Source organism: Scardinius erythrophthalmus (genome assembly GCF_964197995.2).
Source record: "Scardinius erythrophthalmus genome assembly, chromosome: 10".
In the NCBI taxonomy this organism is placed as follows: Eukaryota; Metazoa; Chordata; class Actinopteri; order Cypriniformes; family Leuciscidae; genus Scardinius; species Scardinius erythrophthalmus.
This window is the reverse complement of record NC_138230.1, coordinates 37573440-37588434: the sequence shown is the minus strand read 5'-3', so window position 1 is coordinate 37588434 and position 14995 is coordinate 37573440. Positions and strand designations below refer to the sequence as shown.

At 37.9% G+C, this 14995-nt stretch overlaps 1 protein-coding gene across 2 annotated transcripts; it reads left to right on the top strand.

The window, feature by feature from the left end:
• Positions 1–430: 430 nt before the first annotated feature.
• anln (anillin, actin binding protein) lies at positions 431–14716 on the top strand. 2 transcript variants are annotated; one of them, XM_081377076.1, is made up of 27 exons: positions 431–620; positions 1738–1888; positions 2026–2427; positions 4533–4834; positions 5026–5416; positions 5507–5709; positions 5816–5920; positions 6377–6485; positions 6684–6788; positions 6974–7185; positions 7285–7439; positions 7538–7682; positions 8043–8178; positions 8269–8454; positions 8548–8674; positions 8760–8808; positions 8913–8963; positions 9066–9128; positions 9382–9414; positions 10248–10269; positions 10365–10477; positions 10716–10769; positions 11050–11136; positions 12841–12948; positions 13036–13208; positions 13292–13402; positions 13793–14716. In XM_081377076.1, the coding sequence occupies exons 1-27, from the start codon at positions 603–605 to the stop codon at positions 13830–13832; spliced, it is 3651 nt and encodes a 1216-aa protein (XP_081233202.1). In that variant the 5' UTR covers positions 431–602; the 3' UTR covers positions 13833–14716. The 2 variants fall into 2 exon arrangements, with proteins under 2 accessions (XP_081233202.1, XP_081233203.1); XM_081377077.1 differs by lacking the exons at positions 9066–9128; positions 10716–10769; positions 13793–14716 and having other exon boundaries at positions 13292–13542.
• The last annotated feature ends 279 nt before the right edge of the window (positions 14717–14995 follow it).

Sequence of the window (14995 nt, the reverse complement as noted above, 5' to 3'; positions counted from 1 at the left end):
ATCTAAAGGTTAAAATTTTTAACCTATTCACGCAAGAAAAATAATGAATAGGCGTATATGAATAGGCTATCTTTGGGTCTTTTTCAAAACTTTCCCCTAATGGGATTCTTCGGGGCTTTTTTCCTTACTCAGGACATATTGAGGACACAAAATCAGTTGAGTTAGCTTCTGTTGCAATTTGTTCAAGGTTGACACCCATTTTGGCTTAAAATGACTGGACTATAAACAGCGCTATTACATTTAGTCAACAAGCAAATTAAATTAATCCAACTGTAGTGCAGCTTCGTTGATTTTAAATGGGAGCTTGCAGTTTTGTCGAGTCTAAACTGTTGTCGCTAGGCGTTATTTTTAGGTGGGCGTGGCTGCGTTAACAGACTGGACTCTCATTGGTGCAGCTCGCGTTCAGTGACGTGTTCACGACCGTTGAGATGGCTCTGACAACACCGAAGTGAGCAAGCGCTAAATTCAAAAATTTCAAACAGCTGAGGAGCGCGTGGCGTGTGAGAGAAAGCGGAGAGACTTTTACTCCCTCGCCAGACAAAGAAAGAAGAAAAACATAAAGGATTGGGTTTTAATTTAAGCTTGTTGTAGCATATATTAACATGGACCCATTCACTGAGGTTAGTGTCTTTTGTGACAGCTTATTTGGTCGTTAGATGATTATGGAGGGTGTTGATTTAAAATAGCTCGCCTCTAGTCGGCATTAACTGCATTTACCTTTATTTAGCGATAAAGTTCTCTTTTTTTGTCGTTACTTATCATTTTACTAACTAATTAAATTACGTATTTGCCTATAATTTCTTGTGTTGCTGTTTTGTTTACGTTGTAACGTATGCTCGTCTAAGTTACTTGGTCATAATGTAGCATATAATAAACATTAACTTTTACGTTACTTGCAATATAATTTAAACAAACTGTTGGTTTTTACTTCTATAATGTGTGACTTTAAATCACGTAACATCCTTTACGTCTTGTTGTTTTACCTATTTTTTTTTTGTATATTTTCTTCTATTAAAGCCGTTGTTAACTGACTGTAAATGTGATACCTATTGTTTTATTTAAACATTTTCGTATCAAAATGCTAAGCAGGCTCTGAACAAGGACTGTGCTTAGTTTCAGTCACTTAAGTTACCAAAAAAACAATATTTGCATTTAATATCTGTCTGCACTTAAATATCATGCATTGGAATATACAATGTTTTTGAATAAGGAAAAAAAGATAAGCTGTCAGGGCTGTGGCCATAACTTGCGGCTGGTTGAATACAGGAAGCCTGGTTTGACCAATAGGATTCATCTACTGGTCACATGACAAAATTCCATGGACATGAAATGCTCACTAACTGAAATTTCCATTCATTCCCTGGGAGACGGCCAACCAACAGCCACACTCCAGGAATGTGTTTGGTCTTGCTCAGTAACTAACTGGGCTGTTAATCATGTGTGTGTGAGATGTTCTGCTAGAATGAGCTGCTGGTTTGTTCACACTTAGAAGATGAGAAGTGCAGATAAATGGGGCTGTGCATGAAAAAAGGATTTGAAACTTTAGATACTTGAATGTTATTTTAGTCTTTAACTCTTGGGTATCATCATGACTTTTTTTGGTCATTAAATGAGTTGTTCATGGCATGCACACTTTCATTTTGTGTGTTTAAGAGGTCTATGTCTGTTTGTTTAAATATAAGCACTGTCAAATGGGTTATAGTAATATTGTGAATACATGTCATTTTGCTCCCCCAGAAACTGTTAGAGCGCACACGTGCTCGTAGAGAGAATTTGCAGAGGAAGATGGCTGACAGACCAACGGCGGCCAACCGTCCAATGGCAAAAAGGACAAGGGATCCTCTTGCAGATACAAACTGTGTCACAAGTGAGCCGACCATTGAAAAAGGTTCAGTTTTGTTGAACTTTTTTGTTGCATGCTGTAGATGCACATCAGATGTTAGAGATGCCAGTAGATGTACATCAGATGTTTAATTTACTTGCATTCGAAATCCTTAAAACATGTTTTCCTTCTTTTTTGGACAGCACTTCCCTCCTCCAAGCCGTCCCCCTCAAAGCGTCGTTGTTCAGATGAAAATACTCTCCTTACTGGAGAAGAAAACAAGCAACCGCTGGCCCTAAAATCGACAGCCTCTGAGCCCATGACAGACAAGAAGCCACCCCTGGCACCAAGCACTGTTCGTTCTGTGCCCATGGAGCATAGGTCTGCTCGTTGTACACCAGAAGCAGAGGTGCTGCCCTCTCGACCTCCTCCAGGCACTGAAAAGATGGTGGTGTGCCCTCCACAGTCTCCAGCAAAAAGCACAAATACTGCAATGAAGCACACTGCTTTAGATGGAGCCAGAGAGACTCAGAAAGATGTACCAACCAACATGAGATCTCGTCTACAGAGACTGGCTGAACAGAGGCAGTACTGGGACTCGGAGGGTAGGCAACTCTCTCTGACTACCTGAATGCATAGAACCTATTACAGATCAATATAAGATTCACTATATTGAGGTAAAAGTGATAGCCCAGTATATTGGTTCCGAGTGATTTTTGTATTTGGCCTTTATGTCGGGATCACATCAGCCAACTGTGCCATTAATAGTGGTTGCAGTTTTTAGTTATCACCAATGGACGATAGTTAAAGGGATACTCCACTTTTTTTGGAAATAGGCTCATTTTACAACTCCCCCAGAGTTAAACAGTTGAGTTTTACTGTTTTCGAATCCATTCAGCCGATCTCCGGGTCTGGCGGTACCACTTAGCATAGACCATTGAATCGGACAAGACCATTAGCATCTCTCAAAAAAATGACCAAAGAGTTTTGATATTTTTCCTATTTAAAGGCACAATATGTAACTTTTTTGCTTTAAAAATAGCAAAAATCACTATATCTATGTTATATATTTTTTTTAGTTGTGTACTTACATTATCCCGACTGTTTCCAACAACTTTCAAACCAGGAGAAATTTGTAATATAATTCGAGAAACGTCCCGTTTCTTTATTTCCGTTTTGTCGCCGTCAATGGCGTCATATCCGCGTTCTCCCTGGTTTCCGCTCGTACTGCCATAGCAACCAGAGCCCTCTGATAGTAAGCAAAGCGACTGACGTGGACAACTGTGTAGTTCGCAATGTCTATCTGCACGCTGTTGTTGTTTCGTTCAAACATTATGGACCATGGCAAGCAGACTTTGGATAAAAAAGGAGAACTAAAACGAGAATCAATATCAGCGCGGTGTTTTCGAGATGCCGAGAGCTCCCATAGACTAACGTATATAAACGAGAGCTCCACGTCTGAGACTTCGCCCGCTCCTACATGTACTTTATTAAACAGGTGAGCACATTTACATAAAACTAATCAATGTTATATAGTTCAACAATGATGAAATGTCAGAATATGATCTGTATGTTATTCTAATGTTGATCTAGCTTACTGCTAATCTCATACAGACAAACTAACACATACATTTCAACACATTCAAATGCAGTTTAGTGTGATAGTGTAATGTTAGACCAAGTGAAACAGCGCTGCGTTACCTCACAAGTTTAATTTGTCTAATAAACTGACCTGTGAGTAGTAATTCTGCGTGTAGTTCGGTAGAATGAAATGTCCGTATTCCTTTCATATCCGCGGGAGCTCGAGTCGCGTGTGGAGCTGATAGCTGTCTCTTAGCAATCCCGACCTGCTTCATATCACAGTCATGATAAAAACATTGATGTATTCAGTCATCCATAAACATTATTAGATTGGTCGGCTTGATGTTGATGACAAGATCCATAATTCTTACAAAATGTTGCGTCATCAATCTACGCCTTTGTTATTGTAAATAGGTTAGCGACCCCTAGTGGCGAAAAATGCCATACTGTCGGTTTAAAACTTGACTCTTCTGTAGTTACATCGTGTACTAAGACCGGCGGAAAAAATTTAAAGTTGCGATTTTCTAGGCTGATATGGCTAGGAACTATACTCTCATTCCTGCGTAATAATCAAGAAACTTTGCTGCCGTACCGTGAGTCCAACAGGCGTAATGATGATATGACGCAGCACCTGAAAATGGGTCTAATAGGTTAGAAAAACTTAGTCCCGATCACGTTGGAAGTTACCGAGCTGGGGACTATTTTCATACACCGCCAGACCATATTTTTATACCGCCAGACCCGGAGTTCGGCTGAATGGATTCAAAAACTCTGGGGGAGTTGTAAAATGAGCCTATTTCCAAAAAAAAAGTGGAGTATCCCTTTAAAGTTTTGTCTAATAATAGAAGGCAAATGCTAATATTATTTTAATCTACTGTCATTTTTCAGAAAATACATATTTATATCATTAAAACAAGTCTTTAAACATTTAATTCCACAAATTTCTGCAAATCAATGGGTTGGAATGTAACATCGTTAATTTTTAACATTGGGATAAAATGCAAGTACACATTTATAAGGTTCTTCAGAAGACAAAAATCTAGACTATGTGATCTTATTGAATAATAATGACACTCAGGATGATAAATAAGCATCTAACTATTTATTAAAAACAAAATTGTGCTTTCAGGGACCTCAGAAACAGTTCCAGAGAGCGTAGTCGTGTCTCCTCTGAAGTCTCAGAAAGTGGATCTCCCTCCTGCTGCTCCGACAAGCTCTGAGATCTCTGTTGGAAGAAAGGGTAGGCTTGCAAACCTTGCCGCCACAATCAGCACCTGGGAAGATGACCTTGGACACCCGCCCATTCGCCAGGACAATGCACAAGCACAGCTTGGCAAGGCCTGTGTGCGCCCACCAGTCAGTAAAGTGACGAGTAACAGTGAGCGACTTCAGTCTGCCCGGCCAGCTCCACACAAGTCTGTTGACCAGCAGGTGGGTCAAGTCAACAATAGATCCTATCCTATGCTTTTTATTACATATGGTTTTATTTTGGCTGTCAATTGCTGAATGTTTTTTGTTGGTGAGGGGGGAAAAGAATCTTAAGACCTAGCATTTCAGTATATTATGGTGTTTTTACATGAGTAAAAAGTTATAATGCTAATGGGAGATATTTGTTCTTATAGCCAACAGTTTATTCTCCAGTTAAGACGGCCAGATTGGTTCCCCCTAGTCCTCAGAAGACAGAGTTGCCCCAGCCCAGACTTGCTCAAGCAGTTCCCTCTCCTGTTTCCAGCCCATTGAAGATTTACTCCTCCACCCAGCCCTCCAGTCCACTTAAATCTTTGACCGCATCTCCCTCTAGTCCCCATAGAGGTTACATCTCTCAGAGCCCCCTGAAGAACCAGGGCCCATTTAAGTTGAATTCTGGAGCAACACTTAATTCAAGCCCTGCAAAACCAATTTTGACACCTAAACCCTCTTCTACTGCTGATGCGGCTGTGGTACCTCAGGGTCGTGAGAGGCTTACCAAGGACACAACACCCTTACAGCACAAAGGCCCAGCTGGAACTCCTGGTCAGTGGAGTTTCTCTTCTGCTCGTTATTGTTGGTGTTTAAACTGAAGTGCATGACTGTGGACTTATGTTTGCTTATGTTGACCTTTAGGTGGCGTCAAGTCATTTTTGGAGCGTTTTGGAGAAAGGTGCCAGGAGCGTAACCAGAACTCTCCCTCCACATTAGGAAGTCAAGGCAACACACCGATGGCTACTCCCTCTGCTACCTCTAAGTCCAGGCTACTCCAGGAGAGGCTGGGGGGGGGCGCCCAGACCACCTCCACCACAGCTGTCCTTGCTCAGAGGCAGAAAATGGTATGCATTAACTATTTTAAGTGCATGTTTGTTGAATTGCATATTAAACATTAGCACTACATCTATTTATTTATTTATTTATTTGTTTGTTTGTTTGTATTAATAGGAACGAGAGGCAGAACTGGCACAAATTCGTAATCGATTTCAAAAAGGCAACATGTTGAGGAGTAAAGAGGATCTCAGTGAGGTCAAGAATGACCCTAAAAATGAGGTTTGCTATCATGTTTGCTGCTGCTGCTTGAAGATAGGACAGCATCACACAATCTGAGATTAGTCCATATTGTTGTATTATACATATTGTTAAAAAAAAAAAAAAAAAATTCTGTTTTAGCTATATGAAATGGTAAAATATGTTTTTACTAATCACAATTTCCTTGTCTCTATTTTAGTTTATTAATTAATTTATTTGGTTATTTTTACTCAGTAATTTTACCCTGTTCTTGCTATGAAAATATTCATATAGCTGAGATGGCATAAAACCAAATAAATAAACGCTAATATTAAGAGCAATATTGAATACAACATGCTTTTAGCAGAAATTTAAATTATCACTTTGATTTGAACTATAAATCTTTCCAGAAACCACTGAGTTTCTGTACTTTATAAACCCAGTACTTTAATTTTAAGCAATGGATAGAACTTAATGTTACCATTTTTTTATCCTCAGGCAATTGAACTGCCTGTACAGAGTCAGACTTCTGTGCCACTGCGTGATGATGAGCCTTCTTCACCAGTGCCTGAAGTATTCAACAGCCCTTCTAAATCTAGTAGAAAAGGTATTTTTTAATATAAACCATAATACAATTTAATGCTCTGTTCTTCTAAAGCATCAGGCCACTGTTCTGTTGACAATTGTTCATTAGCCACACTCCGCCTATGCTGTGTTTTCATCTGGTTGTTTTGTTTGCTGAAACACTTTAGTGGCCCTCATGTTTATTGAAATATGAGTAGTTAAACATTCTGTCCTCTTTTAGACATAGAGTGTGCTCTTCCAAGCCCTAAGAAGAAAGTTGAACTCCTAGGAGAGATGCCTACAGTGAAAGAGCAAGAGAAAGTGAAAGAGCAAGAGGAAGTGAAAGGTATGTCTATAAGATAAATTCTAATTTAGATTATATCTCTCATACTCTAATTTTGATATTCACAGAAGAATTCTTAATTCTATTTCCCCTGAAATCATGGTGAATAAATATATTGTGAAAATTGTATATTGCTAATTCCCATGACATGTTTTTGATAATGGATGTTCTTGTTGTCGTCATTGCAGAAGAAGAGGAAATGCATGAGATTGAGATGAACGTGGATGGCTCTGTTAACTCTGAGGTGATAAATGGGCTGTTTGATGGAATACTGGAGGAAAATGAGGACCAAAGTGATGAAGAGGATGAAGATGCTCTGAATATCTCCTCCATGTCACTCCTTGCTCCGCTTGCAGAGACCGTAGCAGCTGTGGTCAAGAGTCCAGAAAGAAAGCCTATGGTGAGCCCTGAGGATGATACGTTTAAAGTTAAACAGTGATAACACCAAATAATCTGATAACGAGTTACATTCCTCAATTTAACTTTTATTTTGGTCCAGACATCGACTCCTGCCAGCTCATTCATTGAAAAGAGTTCCACCCCTGAGAATGTATCCAGACCCAGTAAGTTCCAAAGGACACGCATGCTACGAGCTGGATCATCTGACAGCGTCGATGTCATAGATGAGCAGCAAAACCAGAACCTTCCTTACAGGTACGCATCTGCTCGTCTCTCTTCAAGCAACATTCAAACTGATTTGTTCAGTATTAGTTGTATAACCAGTTGTTTAATGAGTGGTTGTTTGATTTCAGCATTGATGCCTACAGATCCACAAGGGTCAAGACCGAGTCTGAGAGGCCTCATGTTAAACAGGTGATCGTGAGGAAAGAGGATGTTTCTCAGAGGAAGGAGATGAATGGGAGTCCCAGTCACATCAACATCAAGCAGAAAATGAAGGTCCGTTTAGTAAAGTGTTTTTTTTTATTTTTTTTTATTAAAAACTAAAACATCTTTTCTTTTCTTTTTTACAATGTGTTATGTTGCGCATACCATATATTTACAATACTGCCTTTAGCAGATGATTTTATCGAAATCAAGTAGAGGAGGAACATAAGCAATTTGTCACAGAGCCAGCAATATTTGTAGTATATACAATGGTTGCTTTATTAGAAAACAAGCTATGGCAGAGAAAAGATAATTGCTGATAAGGAAAAAGGATTTGTATAAATGGAAGAAAATATGCAATATGTATGTGCTGGATCCTGGTAGTGTGACTTAGATCTGAGGGGAATTTATGATGCCATGTTGTGTTCTCAGATGCTGACCAATGAGATGAATCTGCAGCAGACTGTGATCCATCAGGCTAGTCAGGCTCTCAACTGCTGCACAGATGAAGAACATGGGAAAGGATCTCAGGTGGAGGCTGAGGCTGAAAGATTGCTGCTTATTGCCTGTAAGTGATACTTTCCTTATTGCACTCCACGGGTGAATATCAGAATTATTTCTTAGACTTGTAGTAATCACTTCTTTTGTTTGGCCTCAGCTGAAAGGAGGGCCGCCCTCAAGGCGGAGATGGACAGACTAAAAGCAGAGGGTCCAATGGCCCAGAAGAAAAGCACAAGCAGTGCCCAGGATATGGGTATACCTGCTTCTAAAGGGTCCATCTCACTGCTGGAGCTGCGACTGCCTCTAAAGGCCGACTTTATCTGCTCGTCCTCCAACAAGCCTGGTAGGAAAGTTTCTGTGTTTATGTATAGCTACTTTTTGTTTTGCATCTTCATGCCCAATCAGACACTCACTCATGTCATCTTTTTGATGCAAGATTGTGGAAACCATTACTTTTTTGTTATGATCCGTGCTGGAGCCGAGAACACAGTGGCAACTCCTCTTGCAAGCACACGCACTGGTCTAAGTGGCGATGCTTTGACCTTCACCACCAAATTCACTTTGTAAGTGTCATTTCCTATCAAACCACTCTTGACATCCCTGTCATCTCAGTGTAGTGTTTTTCATGTTACTTTCTGCAATGTGCAGGTCTGAAGTCTCTAATGACTTTGAGATTGATATTGAGGTCTACTGTTTTGTAAGTACATCTTTTTCATGTACTTTCAAGTGAAATGCATGTGTTTGAATACAAATTATCTTTCTTTATCAGAAAGATTTAGTAAATGTTTGTTTTTCTCTTAGGTTCAGAAACGGGAGCTGAACTCTGACAAAAGGAAAAAGCCCAAGTCAAAGGTAGATCTTAGTTGTACTATATTACAGTGGCTCAGTATACATGGAAGTTTAGTTTGTAAAACTTTAACAACTTACTAAGTTTTAATGAACGCTACTCTAAAGAGCAGTGGTCAGCGTGTCCAGATTCTCCTGAGCCATTTCCATGACATGGAAGCATGCTTGTTGGTATGCGGTTTCAAAATCATCACTTGCTGGTGTGCAGGCAGTTGATTAGATTTTAAACAAACGTTTTTAATATCTAGTCTAGTCAGTCTAAACAGTGCACGGTGAAGGGTATTTTTATTAATTCGTTTGTGTTCGTTAAAAGGCCTTTTTTTTCTCTCTGTTTCAATAGTACTTTATAGACATGTTTGTGTATAATGAGCTCTTATAAAAATTGTTCTCTGTATTTTACATTGAAATAAACTTCTCTCCCCAGGCTATCACACCAAAAAGGTTCCTCGCCATCTCTGTAAGTAGCCACTTCACTTAAATTTCAAGACATACTACCTGTCAAACGTTTGGGGTAGTATGACTTGTAAAACTGGCTAAAAAACTCCAAGTATTGGCTGAATGAAAATTCAGCTTTGTCATCACAGAATAAATTGCATTTTAAAATGTATTCAAACAGAAAAATTATTTTAAATTAGAATTTTTTCACAATATTACTTTTTTACTTTAATCAAATAAATGCTGTCTTTGTCAGCACAAAACTTCTTTCAAAAACATTACAAAATCAAACCAACCCTGACCTTTTAAATAGTAGTGTAAAGTAAATGCCATGAGTATTAACTTCATAGTATCCAAATTATTATTCCATATACCACTAGAGTTACATTGTGATTATACAAAGAAACTCAAACCTGATGCTCAAAAGAAAAAGAAAACCATGTTTTAAATGCATTGGTCAATAATCAGCAAAAACGGTAGACTGTTGCAAAACTATCAAAAATCTGTTTTCAAGGCCAAATTCATTCTTTCTCTGGGAAAAAAATCCAGTCTTTCATCTTGAATTAAGGTTAATTAAGGGATTTAATCTCTGAAACCTAGACTATACCAAATCTTTATAAGTTTTCTTTATAAAATTCTTCTCCCTTGGCCAAATAAAAACAATATAAACAATGAAACTATCTATACCTGTTTGTATAATCCTGCAGTTCCTCATCTATCTGTAAACAATCATTTCACCACGTGCATGATTTGTTATTTGTTCAGCATGTAATATCGCAGTGCCATTTACATTATTTGGTTTTAAATTATACTTTTTTTCTGAAACTGTTTGCCTTCTCCATTTATTTATTATAGAAGAGCAACCTACAAACACCTGGTGAGTATTAATTTCCATTTAAATGTAGTTTATATTCAACTAATTTTTTAATGGTTGTTATTATTAAATGATTTATTTTGTGTATTTATTTTCAGTTATGGCTAGCCCTGGTGGTCCAAATGCAGTGCGCACCAGTAGCTTTGTACTCGTTGGATCACACAAGCTAACTCTAGCCTCCATTGGGAAAAACAAATTTCCGTTGGAGAAGGTACTTTCCTCCCTTTGCGTCCTTTTTGTCATCAACTCTTGCACAAATGAAATGCTAACACCACCACCTGGCGAAACACTAGATGTAATGCTTGCTGGCGTCAGAGAGGGAGAGATTCAAGCACAGTGCTAGTGTTCACACCAGCCTTATACAGTTAACATTACTCTTGTTTTTCTTGCGTAGCGCTGCCTTTTGCATTTGCCAGACTCTTTCACATGCAGTCATTTCTCTCTTTTAGATCAAATATGAAAGGAGTGAAAGAGAGCTGCTCAGTGACATGTTTCACAACAAGGTTGCTATATTTGCTGTGTATAGTAACACGGGTTATTATGTGTCTGAGAATTTAGCTAACAAGGCTTGGTGTCTTTTTGGTAATACTCATTGTCACTTTAAGCTGCTTATTTATAATCCTGTGTGCACATCAATGTCTTTATTTGTGTTTGCTAGTTCTGTTTTCTTTATTCCTTCAGGCAAATGTATAGCCTCTAATGTATCTTTCGCTCTCTTGCTTTAAATGATGCTTCTGTTGGAAATGCTTGTGCTCCAGTTCTTAGTGTCCTATCTCGCTACAGGTACCTTTCCTTTGTCCTTTGGAGGGGCACGTTTACCTGAAAATGCATTGTGAGGTTGGCTCACGGATAGAGGAAAGGGGCTTCCTGGTGAGTCTTTATTCTGAAAGTCCAAAGAATGATAAAAACATAGTTCTCCTTCCATTAAATATCCAGTCATTGCTGGATAAACTAGATCAGTAGATAACCAGGACCCAGTTGTCCAAATGTAATTGGCTATTGGATTGGATCAAATCTTGAAAATGTGTTAAAATAATTAAATAAAAAAAATAAAAATATTTTGAGATCAGATTAGATAAAAAAAAATCAAATCCATCAGTTTGTGTTAGTAAGATTGGGATACCTTTGATCCAGAGAATCAGGATTTTTGCAGAAAGTTTAATAACTTTAAAACTGGTCAAAAATATGTACATGCATTTATAAATATTTTTCATTTTATTTATTAATATATTTTAATTAGGTGATGTAAGAAATTCATTTTAATGCTTTTGTGTTCTTTTGTAATTGTTTTGCGTTCCCCTAGGAGACTTACTTTTGAAAACTTTTGAGTTTTTTGCGAATTAATGCAGTTTCTTGGTAGCCTGGTTAAAACCAGACCATTCTCAGTAGTAACTGAGATATGGTCTGGCAAAGCTCCTTTAATAACTCATTTCCAAAGGGGCGTCACCAACGGGCGTCGCTCAAATGCCTCTGGGCACAATTGGATAGACCTAAAACTCCTAAAACCAATCAGAGATCGTCATGTGTAAAGCCTGACGATTTTTTTACAGTCTATGGTTACACTACGCCATATGTACTCTTTTTGTGAAGAAAATTTATTTACTTTTGAATGTGTAGCAAAAAAGTAGGCAACTTTGGGACTTACTACTTCGTCATCTTTATCGGACGGATCTGTCGAGTACATCCTGTCATGTAAACTGCCCTGTCAATCATCTTGTCACAGTTAAAATCCTCTATTAAATCTAATTTAATTTCCTACCGTTTCGGAGAGAAATGTAGTAGCACGTTCATCTGCCAGTGGGTCTTTCATGGAGACTGTCCTCGTGTTTGCAATTTGAATAATAATGCATTTAAAAGTTGGTGTGCTTCACCAATGGACGTCGGAGTGGACGTCGCTCAAATGCCTCTGGATAGGCTAGACCTAAAACCAATCAGAGCGATCATCATGTGTAAAGCCCGCCTCAACATTTCTGATTGGTGCCTTGATTTCTTGGCATGGGGAAATGGACTTGAATGAGCTCTTTGCCAGACTTACTTGCAGAGCAAATCTAAATTTGCCGGAAGTTGTCTGGGTTTTCCCAGGCTAGTTTATTGGTGGAAAAAAACTTTTACGAGAGAACACAAAAGCATTAAAATATATCATTATCTCATTTTATGTTATCTTTTTTTTATTATTATTATGAGATAATAAATAACCCCCCCCCCCCCCCCCCCCCCATCACCATGTCCCTTCAGTGCCTCTGTAGGGGTCTGATTGTTTAAAGGAAATTGAAAATGGAAGGGGGTGTTTGTTTTAGTTTTCTTTCTCCTCAAATAAAACACTTAAAGTGAGACACTGAGTCGTCTTCTATAGTAGGCTAGTAGCCTATATTGTGAAATATAACCCCATTTGGAGCACTAGTAATCCAGATATGGTAATATGAAAAGGTGTATCTGGGTGATCCAATCCTATTTTGCTTTGGGAAAATTGGCGCTTAAGTGAGATGGATTACCTAATCTTGGATAGAAAAACATTTCTTGTTTATACTGGGATGGTTTTGTGTGATTGTTAGTGAGGTTGTCTTTTATTTGCAGACTATGTTTGAGGATGTCAGTGGATTTGGAGCCTGGCACAGGAGGTGGTGTGTCCTTTCAGGATACTGCATCTCTTATTGGACCTACCCTGATGATGAAAAACGGAAGGTAGGCCTACTATAATGTTTTTTTTTTTTTTTTTTTTCAGATGCTCTTTTACATAGCATTAAAATGAGCACGTTCTTCCTTTTGCAGAATCCAATTGGTCGTATTAACCTTACCAACTGTACCAGTCGTAAAGTGGAGCCGGCAAACAGAGAGTTCTGTGCCCGGCCCAATACCTTTGAGCTCATCACTGTGAGACCACAGAGGGAAGATGACAGGGAGACCCTGGTCAGCCAGTGCAAGGACACACTGTGTGTTACAAAGTAAGACCCAATTAACAAATGTGAATTAATCTGCTTTGATGAAGATCAAGTCCTAAATTAAAACATGACATTGTAATATGCAGGAACTGGCTGAGTGCTGACACTAAGGATGAGAGGAATCTGTGGATGCAGAAGCTCAACCAGATCTTGGTGGACCTGCGCATGTGGCAGCCAGATTCATGCTACAAACCCATGTGAGCCTGCTCTCACCTGACACCAAGGGCCAGACATATCCTCGTCTGACTTTCACATTGACTGCGTACATGATGTCTGATTTTGAAGTGCAATATGGCATTAGTTACAGTGTGTTTACAGATACATTTTACAAGTTCTTCATTATAAATTTGACAAAAGTCAAATGTATATGCGTAAAAAAGATCAATAAAGCCATAAATGAGAAGATTTTTCAATATTAAAGAACAAAATGCTTTGCCTTAAAGGGTTTTCAGGTATATTCTAGATATTTGTGTAAATTAGCATGGCTTTCCTAAATACTAATGAAAGTTTGTTTGCTTTGTTAAATTTGTGTATTTAAATGTTTTGCATGACTGCTGTCTGCTGAAATACCTGCTGTATTCTTCAAGACCAGCACGACAGGATGCAATTTCCTACATTTTTAAATGAACCATACACTTAATGTCAGTATTTTGTGTTGACACATTTGATTCCTATTCTAAGTTGAACTTCAGAAACCCATGATATTTTGTAAGCAAGGTACATGCTGTCATAGGGATGACTTGATTTTTTTTGCTCGTCCGTCATGGGAATCAGAATTTTATTTTAAAAACTAAATGGTTTGGTTGGATTGTGGAGTTATAAAAATGTATATTTATATCTTTTTGTTTACTTTAAGTACAGAGTGGAGAGCACACTTGGATAACCAAAGGGAATAGGTTTTTTTTTTTTCTCTTTTTTGGACATTTATGGGTAATGTGGTTCAAACACTGCAGACAATTCAAAACACAATTAGATCTTTCCGTCATAACAGCTCTTCATCTAAGTTTCCGCAATAACACTATGATGAGGGATATGAGCCTTCATAAGAATACAAATACACACTGCATCTGTCAGATATTTTCATTTTTTTATTGAAAAGGAAAATGCCCCAAGACATTTTTTTTTCCATTGCTAGATTACTTTGCAATATTTGTGAGCTAAAATATATTTATCATGCACATCCCATATTTTCTGAACTCTACACCATATGTATATTTTTGTGTTTGCTTTACTTTTAGATGAACTTTTTATAACTTTTTAAATTGTTATAATACCTTACTCTAGATTTAACTTGTATCCAAATGTGTTTGTTGAATAAGTGACATTTACAAAAGCTTTTTTTTATTGGCACCACATATAAAATACCAAAATGCAGCCACTATCACTGTAGTAACCCCAAGGCACTTTAGTGTAATGACTTAAATTGACTGTTTTGTGTGTTATGTATCTTAAACACTCCAAATGTGTATTACACAGAGCAGCAGTTTAAATAAAACAAGCTTTTGACAACATGCATGCCATCTGTTTCTTAAAGTTGTTTTGTGTGTGTGTTTTGTTTTTTGTCACTATTGTTGAAGTAGAAAGATATTTAATTTTAAGAGACATGCATGTTTTATACCTTTGCAAGTCAATCTTGATGCTGATGTTCCATCTTATGTTGGCATTAATTTGTCATCTCAAAGTATTTTGTTAGATTAGAAATGTTTAGTATAGTAAATATCTTTTTAAATACTGTATGAGTAACCTACTGAATGTTTGTCATTACTTTTGATTAGCATTGTCGTTACAAT